The sequence below is a fragment of the Oratosquilla oratoria genome, chromosome 35, assembly GCF_046742065.1.
Source record: "Oratosquilla oratoria isolate Oo_2021 chromosome 35, ASM4674206v1, whole genome shotgun sequence".
Classification (NCBI taxonomy): Eukaryota; Metazoa; Arthropoda; class Malacostraca; order Stomatopoda; family Squillidae; genus Oratosquilla; species Oratosquilla oratoria.
The window spans coordinates 14,589,458-14,614,887 of NC_134811.1; the positions used below are offsets into that span (position 1 = coordinate 14,589,458).

At 42.5% G+C, this 25,430-nt stretch overlaps 1 protein-coding gene across 1 annotated transcript in view; it reads right to left on the minus strand.

Annotated features, from left to right (window-relative positions):
- Positions 1–25,430, minus strand: part of LOC143018552 (MAM and LDL-receptor class A domain-containing protein 2-like) — a 388,685-nt gene that overhangs the window by 89,602 nt on the left and 273,653 nt on the right. The window contains exons 127-133 of the mRNA XM_076174014.1: positions 21,320–21,481; positions 18,647–18,844; positions 9,313–9,435; positions 7,039–7,141; positions 6,332–6,512; positions 5,944–6,175; positions 633–761 (exon numbers count right to left, since the gene is read on the minus strand). Of these exons, the coding sequence (XP_076030129.1) occupies positions 633–761; positions 5,944–6,175; positions 6,332–6,512; positions 7,039–7,141; positions 9,313–9,435; positions 18,647–18,844; positions 21,320–21,481 (1,128 nt within the window). The remainder of the gene's footprint in view (positions 1–632; positions 762–5,943; positions 6,176–6,331; positions 6,513–7,038; positions 7,142–9,312; positions 9,436–18,646; positions 18,845–21,319; positions 21,482–25,430) is intronic.

Genomic DNA, 25,430 nt, shown 5'->3' on the forward strand with positions numbered 1-25,430 from the left:
TTCTGAGGGATGGATAAAAGGGGGTCTGTTATGCAGTAGTGTATTATCTTTCAGTCTGTTGATGGAGCAGTGAGCGATATGATTATGAATATGGAGTTTGGTGTCTAGTGATTGTGGAAGAAAAACAGAGAGTATTTGTGTGTGAATTCTCTCTCCCCTAAAAGGACAGAGTCCACTTGGCCAGACTGTAGTGTGGCCACCATCCAGCTCTTCTAAGCTACCAGAGGAGGCTGGATGAGCGCATTGCAGAAAAATGTCCAGGATCCAACACTTCACCCCATACTATATAACACATTATGGAAAACTGCACTGTACACAATCATTCATGCTAACAATACAATATACACTCCATAAATGATTTGTGGGAAAACCCCTTTCCAGCCATGGTGTTCTTCAGGGAGACAGGATTGCTAGGCCAGACAGTCTAGGAAACAACAACAACAACTGACTGCCACCAGAGCTTAATAAATATTCATTAAGTCTTTATCTAAAATCAGCCAAACTAATTACTGACTTTTGGAATATGTAATTAGCTTTAGATGACTTAACATAATCAGTAATCCTAACTTTTATAGTAACATTTTCATTCCCCTTAATTCCAAAGCAAAACACCTGGTCTTGCATGTCCTCACCATTGACATCCTTGCCATACATGTAGTAATAAAACTCGAAGCAGTAGTCACCAGCCAGCAGAAGTGGAGACTCAAGAGTAGCCTTACTGCCAAGACCACCTAGAGATGCATCCATGTAGAGGTAGTGACCTATAGTATATGAGAGATGAGGGGAATAAATCAATTAAATGATTGTACCATTAAAAGGGGCATTGAGAAAGAGGGAAAGGTCTGTTGAGGAAAGAAGGGAGAAGACAGAAGATAGGGGTTAGAGGAGAATGGTTGTGTATGGATGATGCTGTGATGCATAAGGGTGGGGGATGGGGGGGAGAGTATATGTGAATGATATTTTGACACAACCTAAAGGGATTTCTTTCCTTCTTCTCTTTTTCTGCATTAGAGGATGGAGAGGGGGAGGGGGGCACCAATTAAAGGAAGCTGCCTTGCTGTTGATGTGCTCTATCTTGCTACATTGCTTCTGACCCAGAGCAGTGGGCAAGATGCAGGGATGACCTGTCATTCAGGAGGAGCCAAGTAAAGAGGGAGGGGAGGGATGGTGAACAGGAGTGGAGTATGTTGGGATGAAATGGGTGGGAGTGGATTTATACCTTTGACTTTGGCTACCTCCCTTGTAAGGGGGAAAAAGCCATTGGTATTTTTACCTAGTTGTATTATACAGGAAGGGAGCTATGCTCATAGTGACCCGTCTTTGTATCTTTCAGCATCTAATTTGTTCTTAAATTCTTGTATGGTTTTTGTACACACTGTTGCCTCATCCAATTTGTTCCAGACATCCACCACTCTGTGTGGGAAACTATTCTTTTTCAGATCTTTTCTATAACTATCCTTTTTTAGTTTCTTTTGTATATGTATGTATGTATTTTTATTTATTTACCTAGTTGTATTTACCTAGTTGTATTTTGCGGGAAGGGGAGCTATGCTCGTGTTGTCCCGCCTTTGTATCTTGCAGTGTCTAGTTTGTTTTTAAACTCATGAATGGTTTTTGCGCATACTATTTCATTGTCCAGTTTGTTCCAAGTGTCCAAAACTCTATGAGGAAAACTGTTTTTCTTCAGTTCTCTTCTATAGCTATGTTTTTTGATTTTCTTTCCATGTCCTCTTGTGTTTCTTTTGTCCCAGTTAAGTAAGTTCTCACTATTGAGTACCTCTGTGCCTTTCATGATTCTGTAGATGGTCAATAGGTCACCTCTCTCTCTTCTTTGCTCCAGTGTCGGTAACTCCAGTTTAGCCAATCTCTCTTCGTATGATAGGTTTGCAAGTGCAGGTGCCATTTTTGTAGCTGCTCTTTGGATTCTTTCTATTTTCTTTATATTCTTTTTGGTACTGGGGGACCACAATGTCGCTGCATACTCTAATCTAGGCCTTATCAATGTAACCAATATTTTTTTCATCATGTCTTCGTCCAAGTATGTAAACGCCACTTTTATTGATCTTAGCAAGTTGTAAGTCTCCCCGACAATTTTGTTAATCTGTATATCATAGGACAAGTCGTTCGTGATAATTACTCCCAAATCTTTTTCGGATCCTACTTTCTTTACTTCTTTGGTTCCAATTGTATATTTTCCTGATATTCTGTTTTTGCTTTTTCCAAACTCCATTATGCTACACTTCTTAGTATTAAAGTCCACTTCCCATTTCTGACTCCAGTTCCATACCCTATTTAGGTCTTCTTGCAGTGCTTCACAGTCCTCATCAGTTTCTATTTTCCTTAGCAGTTTGGCGTCATCGGCAAAGAAGCTCATGTAGCAGTTCACGTCCTCATCCATGTCATTCATATAGATAGCAAACATTATTGGTGCCAGCACAGATCCTTGCGGTACTCCACTGATCACCTCTTTCCAGTCTGAATATTTTTCTCTGAGCACTACTCTCATCTTTCTACCAGTCAGAAAGTCCTCTATCCATTTTAGTAGGTTTCCCTGTATTCCTCCTATGTGTTCCAGTTTTTTTAGTAGTTTTCTGTGTGGTACTTTGTCAAAGGCTTTTTGCAAGTCTAGGAATGCACAATCAGCCCATCCATTTCTTTCTTGCACTATGTCTATTAGTCTTGAGTAAAAGCATATTAAGTTTGTGGAGCATGATCTTCCTTGTCTGAATCCGAATTGTCTTGGGTTTAATATGTCATTGTCTTCCAGATGTTTTACCCATCTATTCTTGATTATTTTCTCACAAATTTTGGCAATGGTGCTTGTTAGTGATACTGGCCTATAGTTGGTGGGTTCTTCTTTGTTTCCTCCTTTGTGTATTGGTACAATGTTAGCGTTTTTCCAGTCCTCGGGTATCTTTCCTTCTTTGAGTGAGCTGTTTATTAAGATGTGTATTTTGTCTGTTAGTTCTTCTTTGCACTCCTTTAGAATCCAATTTGCAATACCGTCCGGGCCATGTGATTTTCTGACATCCAGCCTTGATAAATGTTCTGATATTTCCTTTAGTGATGCTGTAAACTCATTCATGAGGGGAGATTTCTTGTTTTTGTCTATGTCACAATTCGGTATTTTCTCTCTGGTGAAAACAGATTTAAAGTGATTGTTCATGACTTCGGCCATCTCTAAATCTTCTGTGTATTCTATGTTTCCTTGGCATAGTTTCACCAATTCCTGTTTGTTTTTAAGTTTACCATTCACATACCGATAGAATAGTTTGGGTTGCTCTTTGCATTTGTCTATAATATCCTTCTCATGGTTCCTTTTCTCCTCTCTTCTCACATTAACATACTCATTTCTATAGTTAACATAAATTTGCCATTTGCTTTGTTTTTTGTCTTTTCTCCACTTTTTCCAAGCTTTGTCCCTTCTGTCTTTTGCCTCACTGCATCTTTTGTTGAACCAACATTTAATGTACTCTCTCTCTCGCTTTTGTCTTGGTACATGCCTGTTTACCCCTTCATTGTAGTTTTCCATCAATATATTCCATTTCTCTTCCACTGCTGTTTCTTCCCTGTAAAATATTTCCCAGTTTGCATTCCGGAAGAATGTCTTTAGTTTTGTAAAGTCTGTTTTGTTGTACCTCAGTCTTCCTTTCCTATGCTTTTCGTTCCTCTCTATGTCTATTTCTTCCTTTAGTATAGTTTCGATGAGTACATGGTCACTCTTTCCAATTGGTGTCTCATACTGGACTTTATGCACTATTTCAGGCTCTGTTGTAAATATTAGATCTAGTTTCGATGGCTCTTCATTATTTCTGTACCTTGTGTTTTCACGGACCCATTGGGTCATTGTGTACTCCATGGTCATATCTAGCAGTACATTGCCCCACGAGTCATCTCCTCCTTGCACTGTCATGCTGTCCCAACAAATTTCTTTGCAATTGAAGTCCCCCATAACTACCAGATTACCCTTACCCATTAGTATCTCATTGAGTGATTTTCTTGTGTCATCTAGCATTTTTGTATGTTCAATTTCTTTCCAAGCGCTTGTTTTTGGAGGCACATAAGTCACCACAAACTTTCTACTTTTCATATTCTTGCCTTCGACTTTTATCATGATCAATTCAGCATTACCTTTGCCCTCTGCAATTTTTGTCACCTTTAGGTCTTTCTTGGCCAAGAACATGATTCCCCCTCCCTGTTTCTTGTCCCTGTTTTTTATCCAGTAGTTGTATAAACCTTGTCCGATAACAGTGGATGGTATTTCACCTCTTAGTTTAGTCTCTACAATTCCCATTATGTCTGGTTTTGCTTCTAACAGATAATCATTGAGTTCGTTCAGTCCCGAAATTAGTCCGTCAATGTTGGTATAGGCCACTTTTAATTTTCTTCCTTCTCCCTGGTTTCTTCTTCCCTTGTTTTGTTCGTTTTGAAGCGCCATTGTCTTAATCTCAAGTCTATTACTCTCCACTGGAATTCTTTGCATTCTGTCTCCGATCTTTTCAAGTTTTTTTCCTTTGCTTCTTCTCTTAGCGCCCTTTCTTTTTCTAATTCCTCAGTACTCATTTCTCTTTTTATCCATATCTTATTGTATTTTTCACTCTTTGCCAAGTTACCTACTTTTTCAAATATGTCTTCTACTACCACTTGTGACCTTAGTTTTATCTTTAGAGGTCGATTCCTATCCTTAGTATAGCGACCAATTCTGTAAGTCTCTTCTAAGTCTGTGCCTGAATCACTATCTCCCCCCTGAATTTCATTAAGGATTTCTACTGCTGTCTCTTTTTCTTCTTTTTCTCTCATGTACCTCGCCAATCCTTGTTTTTCTTTAAGCCCATAAACCACAATACATTTCTTCCTATCTACTGTGTCCCTGACCCAATTTGCTTTTTCGTTAATCACTTGAATGATTGTGTCTTTTGCATTATCTTGCATTTGCTGCTTGACTATTTCTTTGAAAGCAATTTCTTTATTTTCAATATTTTCTTTCCACTTCTTAATTTCCTGGATACTGTCCCCACCTAAGTTTTCTTCGATCTTTTGTGTCAATTCTTGTAATTTGTTGTTCACTTCCTGCTTTAGATTTTTGCTATTATTATCATTAGTTTTCTTCTTTTCATTATCATTCTTCAGTTCATTTATGTCTCTTTTCATTTCTTTAATTTCGTTTGTAAGATCCAAGTTAGCTTTTTTCAGGTCAGAAATTTCATGGTTAGTCTTAGATAAACAATCAATTAAACCAATGACCTCTTTTCTTAAGTCCATGATTTCATTTTCCCACCGAGTCCTATTTTTGCTCATCTCTCTCTCTATCTCTAATAATCTACTTAAGTTCTTTCTTTCGTACTTACCAAACCCTAAGAAATCATTGTCATAACACGTGTTTTGTTTATTGTTTACATCGCGGTTCAGTGGATTGCCGCCAGATGGCTCTGATTCGCAACTGGCTTTCGAGTCGTTTTCATTCATTTTTGCTAATTTCGAGTATGTATGTATGTATGTATGTACCATTTCTCTCTTACAGAAGACCTACAGACTCCAGAAAACCAGCCATACCCACCAATCTAGCCCATAAAATTATAGGGTGATGAAAAGCTTCTGCTTGCAACATTACTAGGTACCAGTACTTGATTGCATATCACTTTGTATTATATATGTCAATGGCAACATGGTACAATCATCCTATCCCATGTCTTACAGAAAAAATAAAAACAGATTAAATGGTGTTTATGTACATACAAGAGTATCGATTTGTTACTAAACATTACAAAAGCTATCAAGGTACTATGTCTTGATTGGAAACATATTAAAGCTAGTGGTTCAAAGTAGCAGCTTTGTGACATTATGAGGGAACATGTAACATCAGGTACTAACCCTAGTCACGAATGTATATAACTGAATCTAAGGAAAAGGAGCAATTACCTGTTGACAGAATCGAAAACTGACCTATAGGCATGCCAAGAGTGTGGTCATAGTTAGGTCCAGTTTCTGATGTAGGAGTTCCTGCCATGTGATCTAACCAGTCCAGCTCATCACTTTCAATATTGGTCCAGTCACACATACCCTCCTCAAAACTGCATGTAGCGGGACTAGGACATTCACGTGTGTGCAACCTGAAATCATCGAGGGCAATCTCGCTGTTGTCTCCAAAGTTGCCTTGGGTCCCAACGAAGGTGAGCTGTTATAGAAAGAGACCTTTTAATTTGTGATCAAACTTAGAATTAAAAAGATGCAACTACCTAAAAGACACCAATCAATGTTGTAGTTATTCATGGTACTGAACATATACTTGTGCAAGAGCACCAGTTCTGGTTACCAACTCATGGCACACTACCTTATATTTTGATGATGACTCCACATTGACACGCTGCAAACTCCATGCCTGATCCAAGTTCCCAATTACTGTCCACACTGGTACTGAGTCTGATGGATCTTCTGAAGGTGATAATACATACAGGGAAAGGCTTCCTGTCCAGTTGGTCTTGCCAAACATCCACACATAAAATTCAAAACAGCTGCAAATGGCATAAAATACCCTTAAAAATTTCAGGATTAAGTTGTAGGATGGAAATGAAAAGCATATTAGTTTACACAGAAGGGCATAATAATGTTTGATATAAGAGGTATGGGTAAAACAGAAAATTAATTAAGGGTGTTATTAATCAAAACCCCTGTTCTGACTAGGGTCAGCCTCTTAACTGCAGAACTGAACCATTTTTTATATTTGCAGCAATAACATTTATCATGAGACTAAAAGGGTTTACTTGGTAGGTTAAGTCCTTCAATATAGTAACAAACTATAATTCTTGTTTTATTGTTTTAGCAAGTGCAAGTGAATTTCATTAAGTTCAGGGACTGATACAAGGCTAAATATATATATATATATATATATATATATATATATATATATATATATATAATATATATATAATATATATATATATATATATATATATAAATATATATATACACATTTCAGCAGCAATGAAAGAATCTAAGAATACTTATGTAAAACCAAAGACCTCCAAGCACAAGACCTACACTGATTCAAGAGCTGGTGGGTTTAGGGAGCTGTCAAGCTGGCCATACTCCCCTGAAGCTTCCCCATGATGGTTGAGAAACAGGTAGTGACCAAGAGGGCTACCTGTAAGGAATACATGGTATCAGGTGTAACTAAGTATCAGTGCATACTATGCAGTGTCAAATGCAAACATTAACATAATAGCATAATATTTACCTACTCCACTATTACTGGTCAAAGTTTAGCTTTCAGGTTGATGATTATATGCAAATATAACAAAGGTCTTTCCCCCCTTACAAGTCAAACCACACTAGTGTGGTGGTACTGCACTTGACTGCTAATTCAGCAATCCAAATTTGAGTACTGCCCAAGGCTGAAAATTTCAGCATCATTGTACTGTGAGCCAGTATTTCAACTCTGGTAGTCAATGAGTGTGTGTGTGTGTGTGGGGGGGGGGTGTTTAAGGTAACAGTATTACCCATAGATCAGGACATGTACAAGCTCTGAGTTCTCATCTAATACAGTAGTTGTCAGCCACAAATCCAATGCATGATCCAAGACCATGGTGGATCCATATACATATACAAATGAGAGCCATTCAATCATTCCTTCCATCTCAGCACCTCAGGAATAATGGATCACTCTGTCCCCTGCCATACTTCTTGAGTCAAAAGCAATGCAGTGAAACATCGTTATTCCATTATAGGAACAATAATAATTGTTGCCTCAAGATTTGCTGACTGGAACCTGCAGCTCCCCAGTAACCAACAAGAGATTTTGAGCCTTTGCACAGATCTCTCTGGAAAGAAACATTGGACTGATGTCTGTTGCATTTACTTAGTTGCAATACACAGGAATTGATAAACCAAAACCCTATTCAAGTTGGGGTTCCTTCTTCACCCATTTAAGAGAATGAAGTATATATTGATGATGATCCATCTAGATTATAGACTAAGAGAAGCAAGTAAGTGCCTTGGGGGATTAAAAAGTATAATGAGAAATAGACATTTGGTAATGGATGCATCGAGGAGATTGTGCTGATAGCACTCTGTGGGCCAGAGACATGGAACATAAGAGAGGAAGAGTTTAAATATGTTTGAGATGAGGTGTCTGAGAAGTATAGTAGAGGTTACAAGGCTGCATAGAGTGAGAAATGAAGAGGTGAGAAGGAGAGCAAGGGTGGAAAAGGAGATGGGATATAGAGTTGATGAATGAGTATTGGGATGGTTTGGACACATGGAAAGAATGAGTGAAGATAGATTAGTAAAAGAAGTATGGAAGACAGAGGTGGATGGAGTGAACATTATGGAATGACCAAGGATGAGATGGATGGATGGGGTAATAGGGGAGTTCAGAAAGAGGGGATGTCTGTTGAGGAAAGACAGGAGAAGGCAGATGATAGGGGTGAGTGGAAAATGGCTGTGTATAGAAGATACTGTAATGCCTATCTCTTCCCTTTTACTCTCATCTGTGCCACACCCACACACATTAAAAGACCCAAACCTTAGGGTTCTGGTTGGAAAACTCCTCCCAGACCCTCTTATGTCTTTGCTTTTTTTAGGAATGTCCCTTTTGGGGCTGCTGAGAGTTGGATGCCTTGTCTTACCTTCCATCCCTATTTCAGTCATCTTTTACAACTCAAGTGGGACACTCAGTGGCAGTATTCTTTCCTACCATGGGGTTTGGTAAAAATGGAAATGTATATTCAGAGAAGTGGTGCAGGACAGTATTACGAATGAGGGGGGACAGTATAACAGATGGACAGTTGCAGTATAGTAAAGTACCATAATTTCTCTATGAGTAGAAATTTCCTCTGACACGGACAAAATGATGTGTGGCTCTGGTCTGTAGGGGCACCCCATATAGACCCTAAAGTATCAGCTGTATGCTTCTGAGCAGATATTTATATTTATAATATATCTATTATGAGCAGGGTGAAAAGGTAGTGGATGGGAGTGGAATGTGTAGGAGTAGGTACATGCCTTTGACTTGGCTATCTCCCTTATAAGGGGGGAAAAGCTCTTAGTGTAAAGATAGATATAATAGAATTAAGTAGTATCTATAAAGAAAAAATGTTCAGAGCACACAATAGTTACTAATGAATTTTGCATTTATGAAAGTTAATCATAAAATCACTTACATCACAAATGGAATTGCATGTGAGGTATCATTTTACTATTAGACAATACTATTAGACAATACACTTGATGCCAGGAATCTTGATACAATTGGTGAATGTATAAATGCATACAATTAATTAAAAATATATATAATAAAAGATTAAATAAACTTACTGTATGTGTGGTCAATATTTGGGGCATTGTGGAGGTCTGGGTCACTTCCACTACCCCATGTCCAAGGTAGAACTCCAAGACTTGACCATTCACACAAGTCAGAGCTTTCAAACTCACAGTGATCTGTTAGTGTAAGGAATTGAACTTTATTAAGTTTGCGTTACCAAAAGTGTAGCTACACCTTTGATATATATATATATATATATATATATATAAATACACTATATATATATATATATATATACATATATATATATATATATACTTATATATATATATATATATATATATATATATACACCAAGGCTTTTTCCCCCTTACAAGGGAGGTAGCCAAAAAGAAAAAGGCATAAAATCATCCCCACCCATTCCATCCCTAAATACACTCCACTCCCCTCTACCCTCCCTCTTATCTTAGCACCTCCTGGATGATGGGTCATCCCTGCACCTTGTCCACTGCCCTGGGTCATAGGCAGTGTCGGAAGACACAGCACATCCACAGCAAGGCCACTTCATTAAATCGGCAACCCCCCACTCTCCGTCCCCCCATGCATAAAAGAAGACAGGGAGAAATCCCTTCGGGCTGCGTAAAATTTTGCTCATACATACTACCTCATCCCCCATCCCCCTACCCATTCCACCTCATGCATCACAACCTCATCCATATACAACCATTCTCCATTCACCCCTGTCTTCTGTCCTTTCCTGTCCTTCTTCAACAGACATTCCCCTCTTCCCCAAAGCCCCCTTCACCCCATCCATCCACCTCATCCTAGGATGTCCCCTCATGTTCACTCCCTCCACATCTGCCTTCCATTCCTCTTTTACTAGTCTTTCTTCACTCATTCTTTCCATGTGTCCAAACCATCCTAATACTCTTTCATCAACCTTATCTTCCAACTCCCTTACCACCGCTGTTCTCCTCCTCACCTCCTCATTTCTTTCATCTCAAACACATTCAAACTCCTTCTCTCTTCCTCTTTTATGTTCCATGTTTCTGCCCCATACAGTGCTGTTGGCACAATCACTCCTTCATAGTCTCCTCTTACCATCCATTCCCAAAAGTCTATTCCTCATTACACTTTTTAATCCACAAAGGCATCTACTTGCTTCTCTCAATCTACATTCTACCTCCACCTCCACTCCACCTTTTCCTGCCACATTTGCACCCAAGTATCTAAAACTATCCACTTCCTCCAGTCGCTCTCCCTTAATGCTCACTTCCAGTCTGCTGCCACTTTCATCCCTTGTACATCTCTTCACCTTACTTTTACCCACATTTATCTTTAGCTTTCTTCTTTCACACACTCTCCCAAACTCTGTCACCAACTTCCTCAATCCCTCCTCCGATCCTGCCACAAGCGCAGTGTTGTCCGCAAACAACAGCTGGCTTACCTCCCACTTTTCTCCATTTTCTTTACCCATCTCCAATCCCTGACCTACCACCCTTGCATTTACCTCTCGCACCACCCTATCCATGTACATCCATGTATATATATATTTATATATATATATGCTAATAAGAACACGGGTACGTGTGTTCACTTATGCAAAGTAGACCACTTGGAAAAAAGAAACTAACGAAGCAGAGCGCTTTCGTATATTACATCTTCAGAGCAACAAGTACATAGTGATAGGAATGCATAGAAAATATATACATGATACAAAAGAACAAGGACAGTTTGAATAAGCGTAGCGACCAATTACCCCCTGGAGAGCGGAAGGTCATTGTCAATTATCTTAAGATGGTGGGGCGACATCAGGTCACAGTCGCCAGGTCACTGTTTCTACTAATGATATAGGGCGACATTAGGTCAATTCGTTGGGTTACATTTTATCTGATATTATCTTACTAATTTCTTGACAAATGAAATTATCAAGTTTGTACAAGCCTTTATGTAGGTTGGTATTTTGATTACTGGTGGTATGAATCAAACTGCACTCTATTAAATTTCTTGCTATCATGTTGTTGGTATAATAGATTGCCTGGGCATTACCCCAATCAACTGGATGATTGGGGTAATGTCGCCCCACCATCTTAAGATAATTGACAATGACCTTCCGCTCTCTAGGGGGTAATTGGTCGCTACGCTTATTCAAACTGTCCTTGTTCCTTTGTATCATGTATATATTTTCTATGCATTCCTATCACTATGTACTTGTTGCACTGAAGATGTAATATACGAAAGCGCTCTGCTTCGTTAGTTTCTTTTTTCCAAGTGGTCTACTTTGCATATATATATATATATATATATATATATATATATATACATATATATATATATATATATATATACATATACATATATAAATAGTCATAAACATATATATATATATATATACATATATCTTTGTGTAGACAATAAGTATATTCTCTTGTAGTCAGGCAGGGTTAAAGGCATTTAAGGATTAATCTTTAATAATTTTTTGCATACATTTTCTATAAAATGTACAGTCAACTTATCATGTTCTGTAAGTTTATGTAATATATCTCTTATTGTGGCTGATGTTTCAGAACTGTCTTGTTCTATCTTCAAGGACAAAGTGTTGTGTCTTGTAGGGGATATGTGAATCACAGAAACTGTACAGTAAATGAGGTTGTCACTGGTCTTCTCACTGTCATTTTTTCCCCTAATGGCAAGGTTTGAACGTCCTCCATCTGAATATTTACTCTAGTTGTTTTGTCTAAATGTGGAGGGCTTTTAGGAATAGTAAACTGTATGAATTTTGTTGTCTATCTATTATGGTAGTGTTTCTGAAAGACCTAGATTGAAACATTATAATAATAGACAGAGAACAAGATTTTGCATGTTACTATTCCTAGAAGCCTTCCGCATTCAGACAAAATGTAATTTTCGCAGGAAAATTAATTTTTCCCTGATACAAACCTGAGGTACTCCTTACCCAAGGATACGCGGCGCGTTTCTACCGCTAACACTGTGTGTGCTTGAAAACACCTCACTCCGAGGGTCTGGGCAACCATTATCCTCAGTAAGGGGCCCTCCTGGGGCAAGGGGGGCCCCCCCTCCCCCCGCAAGGGTAGGAGGGTAGAAGCTCCATTGTCTGAGCCAGGTATGAAATTAGTCACGAGGGTTGACAGGCCAGGGAGAAGGAACTACTAGCGGGGTGGATGAGGAGGGCCATTAGAGGTAAGGAGTACCTCAGGTTTGTATCAGGGAAAAATTAATTTTCCTGCGAAAATTACATTTGTTCCGAAGAATACAAACTCTTCGGTACTCCTTACCCAAGGAGACTTGGACTTAGGGGGGAAGGAAGTATTTGTCTAGCCTGGGAAACCCTCGTAAGGAGAAAATGTAGAGTGCTAAGATCTACGTTGACCAGACCCTTATACATTCCCCGAAACTGTGAAGGGCACCTGGATCTGTTCCCAGAGTGGAGACAGACAGGGCATACTCACTTTGTACCCCTTGTAGGGCTCGAACTGATTCCCTTGGAATGCTTGAGAGCCCTCGGTGAGGTAAGGGAATGTAGGAGTATGAGAAGGACTTGAGATAGGTATCCCCGTGGTTGCCGATCCAGAACTTGGATGAGGCTTCAGGGTTGGCTGTGTGCCATTGGTACGGGGTATGTTATCTCAGGACTTCTTGGGCAGCCACTATGGGGCCTAGAGAGAAGGTCCCTAAGGATTCCCACATGACATCTTTGAGGTAAAAGGAAGTGAACGTAGTCTGGGACTTCCATATACCTGCTTGAAGGACCTGGTTGACTGACCGATTCTTTCGGAAGACTAGGGAGGGTCCTATTGCCCTGAGGTCATGAGCTTTTGCTCCAGGGTAATCCGTGGGGCTCGAGGCGTAGGCCCTGCGGATGACTTCCTTGATCCAGTAAGAAATGGAAGTCTTAGTGACGGGCTTGGGTGTACCCCTGGTAGAGACGAACAGTCTTGGCAAGTCTGGTCTAAGATGCTTCATCCTCTTGAGGTAGGTCCGGATAGCACGTACCGGGCATAGGACCATTTCTGCATGTTCGCCCCCTACAAAGTCGTCCAAGGAAGGAATACTAAAGGACCAGAATCTAGGGTCGGCTTTGGCCGGATCCTGGTTTTTGGCAACGAATTGGGGCAGAAAAGTGAAGGAGACCTCTTGCCATCCTTTCGAGTGGGCGACTCGATAAGAGATGGCATGCAACTCCCCGACCCTCTTGGAAGACGCCAGGGCCAAGAGAAAGACTGTCTTCAAGGTGAGGTCCTTGAAATTAGCATCTCGGAGGGGTTCGTAAGGGGGGCCCCGCAGAGCGTTGAGGACTAATGCCACATCCCATGGAGGAGAAGTGATCTCCCTGGGGGGGCATGATTTTCTGAAATGTCTGAAGAGCATGGAAATTTCTGGAGACAGGGCTAGATCCATGCCCTTCAGAGAAAACACCTGATTAAGAGCTGCCCTATAGCCCTGCACTGCCGAGAGGGAGATCTTCTTGGACTTCCGGAGGAAGTGGAAGAAGGAGGCAATCAGAGGAATGGTGGCTTGCTCTGGGGCTATTGCTCGGGAGTGGCACCATTCTGCAAAAGCATTCCACTTCCCTTGATAAAGGGCAGCTGAGGAAGAGCGAATAGGGGAGGACATGTCTTCTGCCACTTCTTTGGGGAAACCCTTCTCTAGGAGGATCCGGACCATAGTCTGAACGCGTGAAGTGCCAGGGCTGACGGGTTCTTGTGCCAGGCCCCGTTGACTGGTTGATGTAGAAGGTCGGGTCTTCCCTGAAGGGCCAGGGGCTCCTCCACTGCTAGCTCGAGGGCGTCTGGAAACCATGGGGCTTCCGGCCACCAGGGAGCGATCAAAGTCATCCGAAGGTTGGATGCGGTTCGTACTCTCTGGAGCACCTTTTGGAGCAAGGGAAACGGTGGGAAAGCGTAGGTGTCGAGGTTGTCCCAGCTTTGCAGAAGAGCATCCTCTCCCGCTGCCAGCGGATCCGGGAGAGGGCTGAAATACACCGGGAGCTGGTGGTTCCATCTGGTGGCGAAAAGGTCCACCAGAGGGGAGCCCCATTTGTTGATGAGGAAGGTCGCCACTTCCGGATGGAGGGACCACTCCGTGCTGATTACCTGACTCCTTCTGCTGAGGTGGTCCGCCCAGACATTCTTTTTCCCTGGGATGTAGCGAGCTCTGAGTGTCACTTGGAGGTTCTCGGCTAATAGGAGGATCTCCATAGTGAGATGGCAGAGGTCCTGGGAGACTGTGCCCCCCTGCTTGTTCAGGTAGGCTACTACCGAGCCGTTCTCTCGATGGCTCTGTTGTGTAGCAACTGGTTGGTGCTAGTGATTGACGAGTCCACCACATCCGGGGGAATCAGCGTGTGGGTGAGCAGGGGGGCCCTCCTCAAAGGAGCATAAATCTCCCTGAGGAGGGGGTCACTGGGGTCCCCGAGGATGGTGTCTCTCCTGCGGGACTCGAAGTTGGCCCAGGACGTTGAGAGACAGGAAGCCTGATGCTTCAGGGCTCTGCTCGCGCTTGCCAAAAAAGCCTGGAGGTCGCATTCTTCCTGGGGTTGTAGTTCGGGTAAGAACTCCCTCGCCGAGGCAAGGAGGCGTTCTAGCCAGGAGTTCACCGCCAGGGACAGAGCCAGTGAATGAATGTGGTCGCTGACTTCCCTGCCGGAGAGGAGGACGTTTCGTCTGCGCAGCGACTCGGCGTCCGCCTTAACCAGCTCTGGTAACCTCGCCGGGATCGAGGCTGCTCTGAGGGTTGACCCCGATGGGGTGTAGAAGCGCTTCTGGTGTTCCAATGGGACCGGAAGCCAACGCGCCTTCTCGGTCGTCCTTGTTGCGAGAGCGTCGGAGGCCTGGGCCATGGCTCTCGCCGTCTGCGTACTCCATGGAAGGTGGAGGGGAGTAGGCTGGGCTTTCTGAGAGTTGGCCGTCATGAAGATGTCAGACTCGAATGTGGCTTCCTCTTCTTTCGGGGGGCCCAGTCGATTCGCCCTCCGAACCCTCGCGAGGACGTCCGAGAAGGAAGGTGGGACCACCATCGAGGATTCCGACTGGGAAACGGGAGGGGAAAGGGAGCGTGGCCCCCCCCCCTACGGCGCTGTGGACATCGTCGTCGGCGTAGGAGGGGTCGGCACGGGCAGAGAGGAACCGCACGCTACCATCCTCGTCACTGATGGGTTCAGGGGGGGGGGCTGAGCAAGTGGAAGCTGGTCGAGGGGGGCCCTTGGGGGCGGAGACTCCTCACGAGCTTCCGTGCGGTGCACGAACCGCGCTTGAGAAGCGCGGAAAAATTCCCGTTGGGCCTCCATCTGTTCCTTCAACGTAGTGACGAGTGAACAGAGAGTGGGGAGGAGGTCCGGGGAATGTCCTCTTGGAGGGTCCCGCCTGGGTGCGGATGGTCCGGGAGACGCCAGGGGGAGACTGCCTCCTCTGGACGAAGCTGAGTCACCTACGACGAACGCGCGTGTGGGTACACCTCGGGCTTCCTGCCCACCGGGCATAGAAAGGGTTCCGGTGATGACCCGGCTCGTCTGACGAGAGGTGGAAGGGGTGGGACTGGGGGTCACCCGAGAAGGAGAAGAGGCTGACGCGCTCCGAATCTCCGAACTCGGTTCCTTTGTCCGTGGGGGGGTGGAGCTGCCGGGTAGCATCGCGGGGCCAGCGGACGCAACCGGGAAAAAGCTCGTACCCGGGGGGTAGTTCGCGGGGGCTAAAAGCGCGTGCCCGTCGAAACTAGCCCCCCTTTCGGCAGGAACAGGAGACAATTTAGCCTGAGACTGACTCGGGGCGGCTATTGTACAACCTTTCCGTTTACTACGCTTAGGAGGGGGGAGACAACTGCCCGCGTCCTCCGCCGACGTAGCATGCCTTCTCTTTGTGTCGGGTGAGGGGGGAAGCCATCTGCCTCGCCCGCGTATTTTGACCCGTGGCTGCACCTTCCGGTGAGCATGAAAATACGCGGACCACTGCTTATCACCCCATTGAGCGCACGTAGTACACGGGGATGAAGGGGAACATTCCAGATTCCGACAATGGATACACCAAGAGTGTGGGTCCACAGTTGTCGGTGGGAGAAGAGCCCGGCAGCGAAATTCACCACGGGCGAAGGCACACATGCTATCGCGAACAACAACACTAGGACCAGATTCCATACTTACAGAGAAGCGGAGAATACCCGGTGGAGATTAAATAGAGGGATAAAGGGAGGACAGGGGTCTCCAGCGCTTCCAAGCAGGGGGAAGGCGGCGATGCAGGACGTTCCACACAAAGGACGCCGTTGGAAGGGTGTAGAAGGCCGATGCCGATAGAAGGCCGATGCCGATTGCGTTCGAGATAATCGAACGATGCGGGATTGGCGCAGGAAATTAATTTCCTGATACAAGCACGGGAGCGGGGAAACGGTCCCCGAACTGGACTTCAGTGTTAGCCGGACTGTGAGAGATGTTGACTCGATCGCTACCGCTTAGACAATGGAGCTTCTACCCTCCTACCCTTGCGGGGGGAGGGGGGGCCCCCCTTGCCCCAGGAGGGCCCCTTACTGAGGATAATGGTTGCCCAGACCCTCGGAGTGAGGTGTTTTCAAGCACACACAGTGTTAGCGGTAGAAACGCGCCGCGTATCCTTGGGTAAGGAGTACCGAAGAGTTTGTATTCTTCGGAACAAACAACTAACTTAATCGTTCAGGTGAAGGATCTTCAAATCTTGCCATCAGGAAAAAGAATGACAGTGAGAAGACCAGTGAACCCCATCACTTCACCCACTAGGAGAGCTCCCTGGTGGTGAGGGCATTAAGTGCACTCATTGGCTAGCATCAGCCAATCAGCAATGACCTCATCTACCATACAATCTCTATGATCCACACATTCCATATATAAGCAAGACACAAGACACAACACTTCACCCTTGATGATGAAACAAGAAAGTTTCAAAATGTCAGCCATAATAAGAGATTTATTAAGTAAACCTACAGGACATGATAAGCTGACTGTATGTCATATAGAAAATATATGCAGAAAATGATTAATATTTAATCCTAAATAGACTTTAACCTTGTCTGCCTACAAGAACATATATACATATACATATATATATATATATATATATATATACATATATATATATATATAAATATATACATACATATATATATTTGTATATATACATAACTATATACATATATATATATATATATGTATATATATATATACATATACATATATATATATGTATATATATATATATGTGCATGTATATATATATATATATATATATATATATATATATATATATACATATATATATATATATATATATATATATATATATATATATATATATACACACACACACATAATTTACCAAAGGGTCCTTCCCTCTTCATAAGAGGTATGGCCCAGCCAAAGCACACACATCCCTCACCCATCTCATACCCAATCAATACACATTTGTTCTCTTTTACCTTAGCTCTTTGTGGATAAAGGGTCATTCCTATTCCCTATTCACTGCCTGAGTCAGAAGTTATACAGCAAGACACAACTTCTACAACAAGCCCCAACAGCCAAAGCTGGTCCACCTCCACCACTTCCTTATATGGCAACCTTTCCCCCTCATCCTCTTCACAATTTACAGAGCAGACAAAAAGAAGTCTGGGCCACATCAACCTATCATCCATTACAACCACTTTCCACTCATCCCCAACTCCTGAGCCCTCCCTTCTCTGCTCAAAAAGACATTCCCTTTGCACCCAAAGCCTTTTCCCACCCCATCCATCCATCCATCCAATTCTAGGTCCACCCACCCTTATGCTCACCCTGTCTGCCCCTACTCTCCACACTACCTCCACTGGTCATCCCTCTTAACTCACTTCCTCTGTATGCTCAAACCATCCCAGCATCCATAGACCAACCCCAAATGCCAGCACTCCTAGCAACCCCAACCTCAGCCCCACCTCCTCAATTCCCTTTCCATTTATCCTCATAACCCACACAACACCTCTTAAACACTTAACTTCAATCACACCTAGGCTCTCTTCTGGCTACTCCAAATTCTAACTCTCTGCCCCATACAGTATCATGGACACAACCACCCTCTCACACAGTCCTCTCCTTGTGTTCAACCCCAGGACCTACTTCCCATGAAACCTTTCATTCCCTTAAGACCTCTACTTACATCCCTCATTCTACAATCCACCTGCACTCCATTCCCTGCTACATGTGACCCTCAACACTCAAAACTTTTCACTTTCTCCAGCCTCTTTTCTTCAAGACTCACACCTAACTCACTACCACCTTCTCTTTTCTCCACACCCACTTTCAGCTTTCTACTCTCACATACTCTCCCAAACTCCATTACTAGTCTCAACATCTCATATCAAAATGTTCTCACTCACCACGTTCTGTGCAGGTCCCACTCACGAGGACAATGTCATCAAGTGCTGTATGGCCATGAGTATAATCAAGGACAGCCTCAAAAGTGATTACATATTTTGAGTTGTCCTCAGGTTTGGCTATGTAGTAGTCTGCACGATGCCAAAGTTCACCTGCATCGCGACGGTGGATCCAAGCTGGAGTGTTAAGTGGAGATCCCTCTGAGAAGAAAGGGATCCATTACTTATTTGAGTCTCAGTCAAAGGATACTTTCCAATTCAGTAAAATCATCTTGTGGCAACCAGAATAAAATCTACATAGTATAAAACAAGAATACTAAGGCTAATTATAAGAACTTTAGCCCCTTAGGCCACGAAACTGTATCAATGACAGGTATCTGTGAGTGTGGTCTTCAAAGATCCATATTAGAGACAGTAATCTCTGCCACACATCTTCAAAACACATCAACTCTCTCGCCTCCATCTGCAGGTACAGCCCTGAGTCACTGACACTCAGTCTCACATCAAGCTGACAATTGGTAACTGCTCCCTTTATTTTCCTACTACTACTATAAGCAAGTAACATAGAAACAATCCGATTTTAATATAGCAGAGACAACAATCTATTTTCTTTTTTCCAGGGAGATATTTAGGAAGATGAAATGTCTGAGAAGTATGGTAGGGGTTATAGGGTTGGATAGAGTGAGAAACAAGGAGGTGAGGAGGAGATTAGGGGTGAAAAAAGAGATGGCAGATAGGGTTGATGAAAGAGTATTAGGATGGTTTGGACACATGAAAAGAATGAGTGAAGAAAGATTAGTATAAGAAGTGTGGAAGTCAGAGGTGGATAGAGCGAACATGAGGGGGGCCACAGAGGATGAGATGGATGGATGGGGTGAAAGGAGCATTGAGCAAGAGGGGAATGTCTGTTGAGGAAGGAAGGGAGAAAGACAGAAGATAGAGGTGAGTGGAGAATGGCTCTGTATCAATTATACTGTGATGAATGGAAAGAAGTGGGTGGGGATTAGGAAGTGGTTATGTGTGAATGATATTTTGACACAGCCAAAAAGGGTTTCTCCCTGTCTTCACTGTTTCTGCATGAGGGGACAAAGAGGGGGGGGGGTCACTGATCAAATGAAGCAGCCTTGCTGTGGGTGTACTGTGTCTTGCTGCATTGCTTCTGATGCAGGGTGGTGGGCGAGATGCAGGGATGACCCATCATCCATGTGGAGCCAAGATGAGAGGGAGGGAGGGGTGGTGGATGGGAGTAGAATGGGTGAGGATGAAATGGGTGGGAGTAGAATCATGCCTTTGACTTTGGCTATCTTCCTTGTACAGGGGAAAAAGCACTGGATATATGTATGTATGTATTATTATCAAGCCAAGATACCATACCTAAATCATTTGACACTGATTAAAAGACTGGTATAATATGCAATCAAGCTGGGTTGATATACATACATTTCTAATCTCTTTATATTCTAATATCTTTCAATATCCTCTGGTCAATTTTGGGACTGCCCCTCAACTGGATAATATCATTGGAGGACCAATAATGAGTAACTGAACATAGTGGTCCAATTCTAAAGCTTATCAACACATTCACCACCATCAGGATGAACATACCTATAGAAGTGACTTAATTTCTGGACTAAGCCTAATTTCTCTCCCTCTTTATTTAAAACAATGGTACCGGTTGCCTGAAGGGATTTCTCCCCATATTCTCCTTTTCTGCATGAGGGGACGGAGAGGGGGGGGGTCGTCGATATAACGAAGCAGCCTTACAGTGGATGTGATGTGTCTTGCGACACTGCTTCTGACCCAGGGCAGTGGACAAGATGCAGGGATGACCCGTCATCCAGGAGGTGCTAAGATAAGAGGGAGGGAAGAGGATAGAGGGAAGTGGAGTATGTAGGGGATGGAATGGGTGGGAGTGGTTTTTATGCCTTTCTCTTTTGGTTAACTTCTGTGTAAGGGGAAAAAAGCCTTTGGTTGCTTGGGCATTCTTTAAAGAATTATGAAAGGGATGGAAGTCCTTGACAGAGATGATTTATGAAAGTGTGATAAAAGAAAAACAAGAGGACATGAAAAGAAACTCAAAGAGGATAGTGATGAAAGAGATCTGAAAAAGAATAGTTTTCCGCATAGAGTGGTGCATATCTGGAATAAATTGGATGAGGCAACAGTATGTTCAAATACTATACAAGAATTTAAGAATAAACTTGATGCTGAAAGATAAAAAGACGAGTCACTATGAGCATAGCTCCCTTCCCGTATAATACTAGGTAAATAAGACTAAGTAAATACAAGGCTCACTTATATCAGCAATAGACTTCCTTAATTATAAAGTGGGATAGAACCTAGATACAGTCAGAAAAGGCCAAGCATATTCAGAAAACTTCATTGTATGATTTGATGCATTACTTAAAACTTTTATTTTCATTTAGACTGCAACTCATGCCATCACACAGAGAATGTCTTCTCATACTACACCTTTTTCCATCTTTGATTTACACTGAAATTCTCAACCAAATTATCTCAATACAGTTTCATTAGTTTTATCTAGTGACCTAATCTGTGTGTAGACTACAGTATTACAGAGAAATCCCTTTGGTAGAGAAGCACAATGAAGGGCTTGTTTTTTTTACACAGCAGACCTGGTACTATGAAATACTTGAGACATACTGTGACTCTTACCTTTAGTAACATAAAGTCTGAGAGTGGGGCAGGATGGTCCATGCATGTAATAATAATAAGAAAAGCAGTTGCCCTCATCCTCAACCACAAAGGACTTTGACAAGAGGCGTGCTGTCCCTTTAAAGTTGGGGTTGATCCCACTACCTACATAGAGGAAATGGCCTGTAAAACAAAGCAGAACGACATGTAAATGGCATAATATTTCTATACATAATATGATAATATAAAAAAATAGAACTGAAAAACAAAAAGTTCCTTCTTCATAGAATGATGAAAACATATCTCTTATTAGAAAACTCATAGGCAGTGTTGCATTAGTATGATTTTTAGCATCAGTTACTACCACTGCCCCATTAAAACACTGAAAGAAGAGATAATGTGTTGTCTACATAAGATTAGAATGGAGCAATGTAGGATGAGGTATTCACTGTCTTCTGTGTGGTGATTACAGCTGGGGCAATTTCCTTCTGTGACCAGGCTTACTCTATGTTGGTATTGTTTTAAAGCTGGATGGTGTCCTGAACACAATAAAGTACATTTCAAACTAAGTGTTCAATAAGTAGGGTGGGGGTTATAAGGATGGATGGAATAAAAAATAAGGAGGTGAGGCAGAAAGCATGGGTGAAAAGAGAGCCAGTAAATATGGTTGATCAAAGAATACTGGGATGGTTTGGGCATATGGAAAAAATAATTGAAGAAAGACTAGCAAAAAGAGTAACTGCAACTATTAGGCAAAAGACCCTGTAAATTCATCAATACAAGTATAAGTCCATCCTATGACCTCTATTATACAAACACAACAATCCCTCCCATTTCTGAAGTGCTACTATAAAAAACCTCCATTATCTGAACATGATTTATGTGTAGTATAAACCAAAATGCATAAAAGGAGAAGATGGGGAGAAATCCCTTTGCAGCCCGCAGGGATTTCTCCCCATCTTCTCCTTTTATGCATGGGGGGACAGAGAGGGGGGGTCGCCGATTTAATAAAGCGGCCTTGCTGTGGATGTGCTCTATCTTGCGACACTGCTTCTGACCTAGGGCAGTGGACAAGGTGCAGGGATGACCCGTCATCCAGGAGGTGCTAAGATAAGGGGGAGGGTGGAGGGGTGTGGAGTGTATTTAGGGATGGAATGGGTGAGAATGATTTTATTCCTTTTCCTTTTTGGCTACCTCCCTCAGCGGCGGCGCCAGGAATTTTTAGTTGGGGAGGCTAAGGGGGGGCTGAGCAAATTTTTGGGGGGGCTAATAGTAATATGATAATACACATATATTATCCTCATTTCAGAAGGGGAGGGGGTTAATGGTAGGGCTAGCACTGATGGCTGACAAATCTTTAGCCCTGGCAATTAAAAATTCCACTTAATAAAATTATTTCAATGAGTGTTTTAAATTTTCAATTTGCTCATTTCAGTTGGGGGGCTAATGGGGGGCTGGCCTTTTTTGGGGGGGGCTAAAGCCCCCCCAAGTCCCCCCCTGGTGCCGCCACTGACCTCCCTTGTAAGGGGAAAAAGCCTTGGTATATGTATGTATGTATGAACCAAAATAATGTGTAGCATGTGTAGTATAGACCAAAACAACAGCTATGTACAGGGCAGAAACATGGAACATGAGAGAGGAAGAGAGAAGGAGTTTGAATGTGTTTGAGATGAAATGTCTGAGAAGTATGATAGGGGTTACTAGGCTAGATAGAGTGAGAAATGAGGAGGTAAGGAGGAGAACAGGGGTGGAACGGGAGCTAGGAGAGAGGGTTGATGAAAGAGTATTAGGATGGTTTGAACACATGGAAAGAATGAGTGAAGAAAGATTAGTAAAAGAAGTGTGGAAGGCAGAGGTGGAAGGAGTGAACATGAGGGGTGTCCTAGGATGAAATAGTTGGATGGGGTGAAAGGGGCTTTACAAAAGAGAGGAATGTCTGTAGAGGAAGGACGGGGGAGAGGACAGAAGATAGGGGTGAATGGAGAAGGGTTGTGTATAGATGAGGCTGTGATGCATGAGGGGTAGTGGGTGGGGGATGGGGGGTGACAAAGTATGTATGAGGAAAAATTTGACGCAGCCCAAAGGGATTTCTCTCAGTCTTCTCATTTTCTGCATGAGGGGACGGAGAGGGGGGTCGCTGAATTTATGAAGCAGCCTTGCTGTGGATGTGCTGTGTCTTGCGACACTGCTTCTGACCCAGGGCAGTGGACAGGATGCAGGGATGACCCATCATCCAGGAGGTGCCAGGATAGGAGGGAGGGAGAAGGGTGGAGGGGAATATAGGAAATGAAATGGGTGGGAGTGATTTCTATGCCTTTTTCTTTTTTTTGGCTACCCCCCGGGCAAGGGGGAAACAGCCTTTGGTATATGTATGTGTGTATAAACCAAAATGGATGGAATGGGTTGGAATGATTTTATGCCTTTTCCTTTTTGGCTACCTCCCTTGTAAGGGGGAAAAAGCCTTGGTATATGTATGTATGTATGTATTTACCTAGTTGTATTTACCTAGTTGTATTTTACGGGAAGGGGAGCTATGCTCGTGGGGTCCCGTCTTCATATCTCATTTTATCTAAACTATTTTTAAATTCATGTATTGTTTTTGCACACACCACTTTCTCATCTAACTTGTTCCAACTGTCTATTACTCTGTGAGGAAAGCTGTTCTTTTTCAAATCTCTTCTATAGCTGTCTTTTTTTCTTTTCTTTCCGTGTCCTCTTGTATTTCTGTCATCCCATTTTATCAGCTTCTCTCTATCAGTAATTTCCATGCCTTTCATGATTCTGTAAATAGTTATCAAATCTCCTCTCTCTCTTCTTTTCTCTAGTGTCTGTAGTTCAAGTTTTTGTAGTCTCTCTTCATATGATAGTTTTGAGAGTGTAGGTGCCAGTTTTGTAATTGCTCTTTGTATTCTTTCAAGTTTTTTTATACATTTTTTTGTACTTGGTGACCATATCGTTGCTGCATATTCCAATCTTGGTCTTATCAGGGTGATTAGGATTTTCTTCACCATTTCTTCATCCAGGTATGTAAATGCAACTTTGATTGTTTAAAAATCTTATTTATATGTTTCTCAGGTGACATATTATTCATAACAAACATATAAACCAAAATGAGAGGAAGGGAAGGAAGGGTGGTGAATGGGGATAAAAATAGGTGGAAGTGGAATTATGCCTTTTGAATTACACTACCTCCCTTGTGTTTTTTTTTTTTTTTTTTTTTAAGAGACCACCAGGAAATTGAAAAAAAAAAAAAAAAAAAAAACGGATAATGAATGTCTTAAATAGACAAAAACTTTTGGTATCCTTTTATTTTAATTTCCTGGTGGTTTCTGCAAAAATAGTTTATCATGTATGTTTTGTGATTTCTTGGCGTATTTCTCTTATAAGTGGGAAAAAAACCCTTAGTATATGTATTTTAACCACTTCTGTTCCTTTAGAATTGAAAATTTAGTAATGGAAGGGCAGAGTGGAGCTTGGGAAGGGGGTAATTTTTAATCATGTATTACATATACATTTTGAGTTTTTGCATTAAGGGAGAGCGACTGGAGGAAGTGGATAGTTTTAAATACTTGGGTGCAAATGTGGCAGGAAAAGGTGGAGTGGAGGTGGAGGTAGAATGTAGATTGAGAGAAGCAAGTAAATGCCTTGGTGGATTAAAGAGTGTAATGAGGGATACACATTTGGAAATGGATGCTAAGAGGAGACTGTATGAAGGAGTGATTGTGCCAACAGTACTGTATGGGGCTGAAACATGGAACATAAGAGAGGAAGAGAGAAGGAGTTTTGATGTGTTTGAGATGAGGTGTCTGAGAAGTATGATGGGGGTTACTAGGCTAGATAGAGTGAGAAATGAGGAAGTGAGGAGAAAATGGGTGGAAAGGGAATTGGGAGATAGGGTTGATGAAAGAGTATTAGGATGGTTTGGACACATGGAAAGAATGAGTGAAGAAAGACTAGTAAAAGAGGTATGGAAGGCAGACGTGGAGGGAGTGAACATGAGGGGACGTCCTAGGAGAAGTTGGATGGATGGGGTGAAGGGGGCTTTGGGGAAGAGGGGAATGTCTGTTGAGGAAGGATGGGAGAGGACAGAAGACAGGGGTGAATGGAGAATGGTTGTATATGGATGATGTTG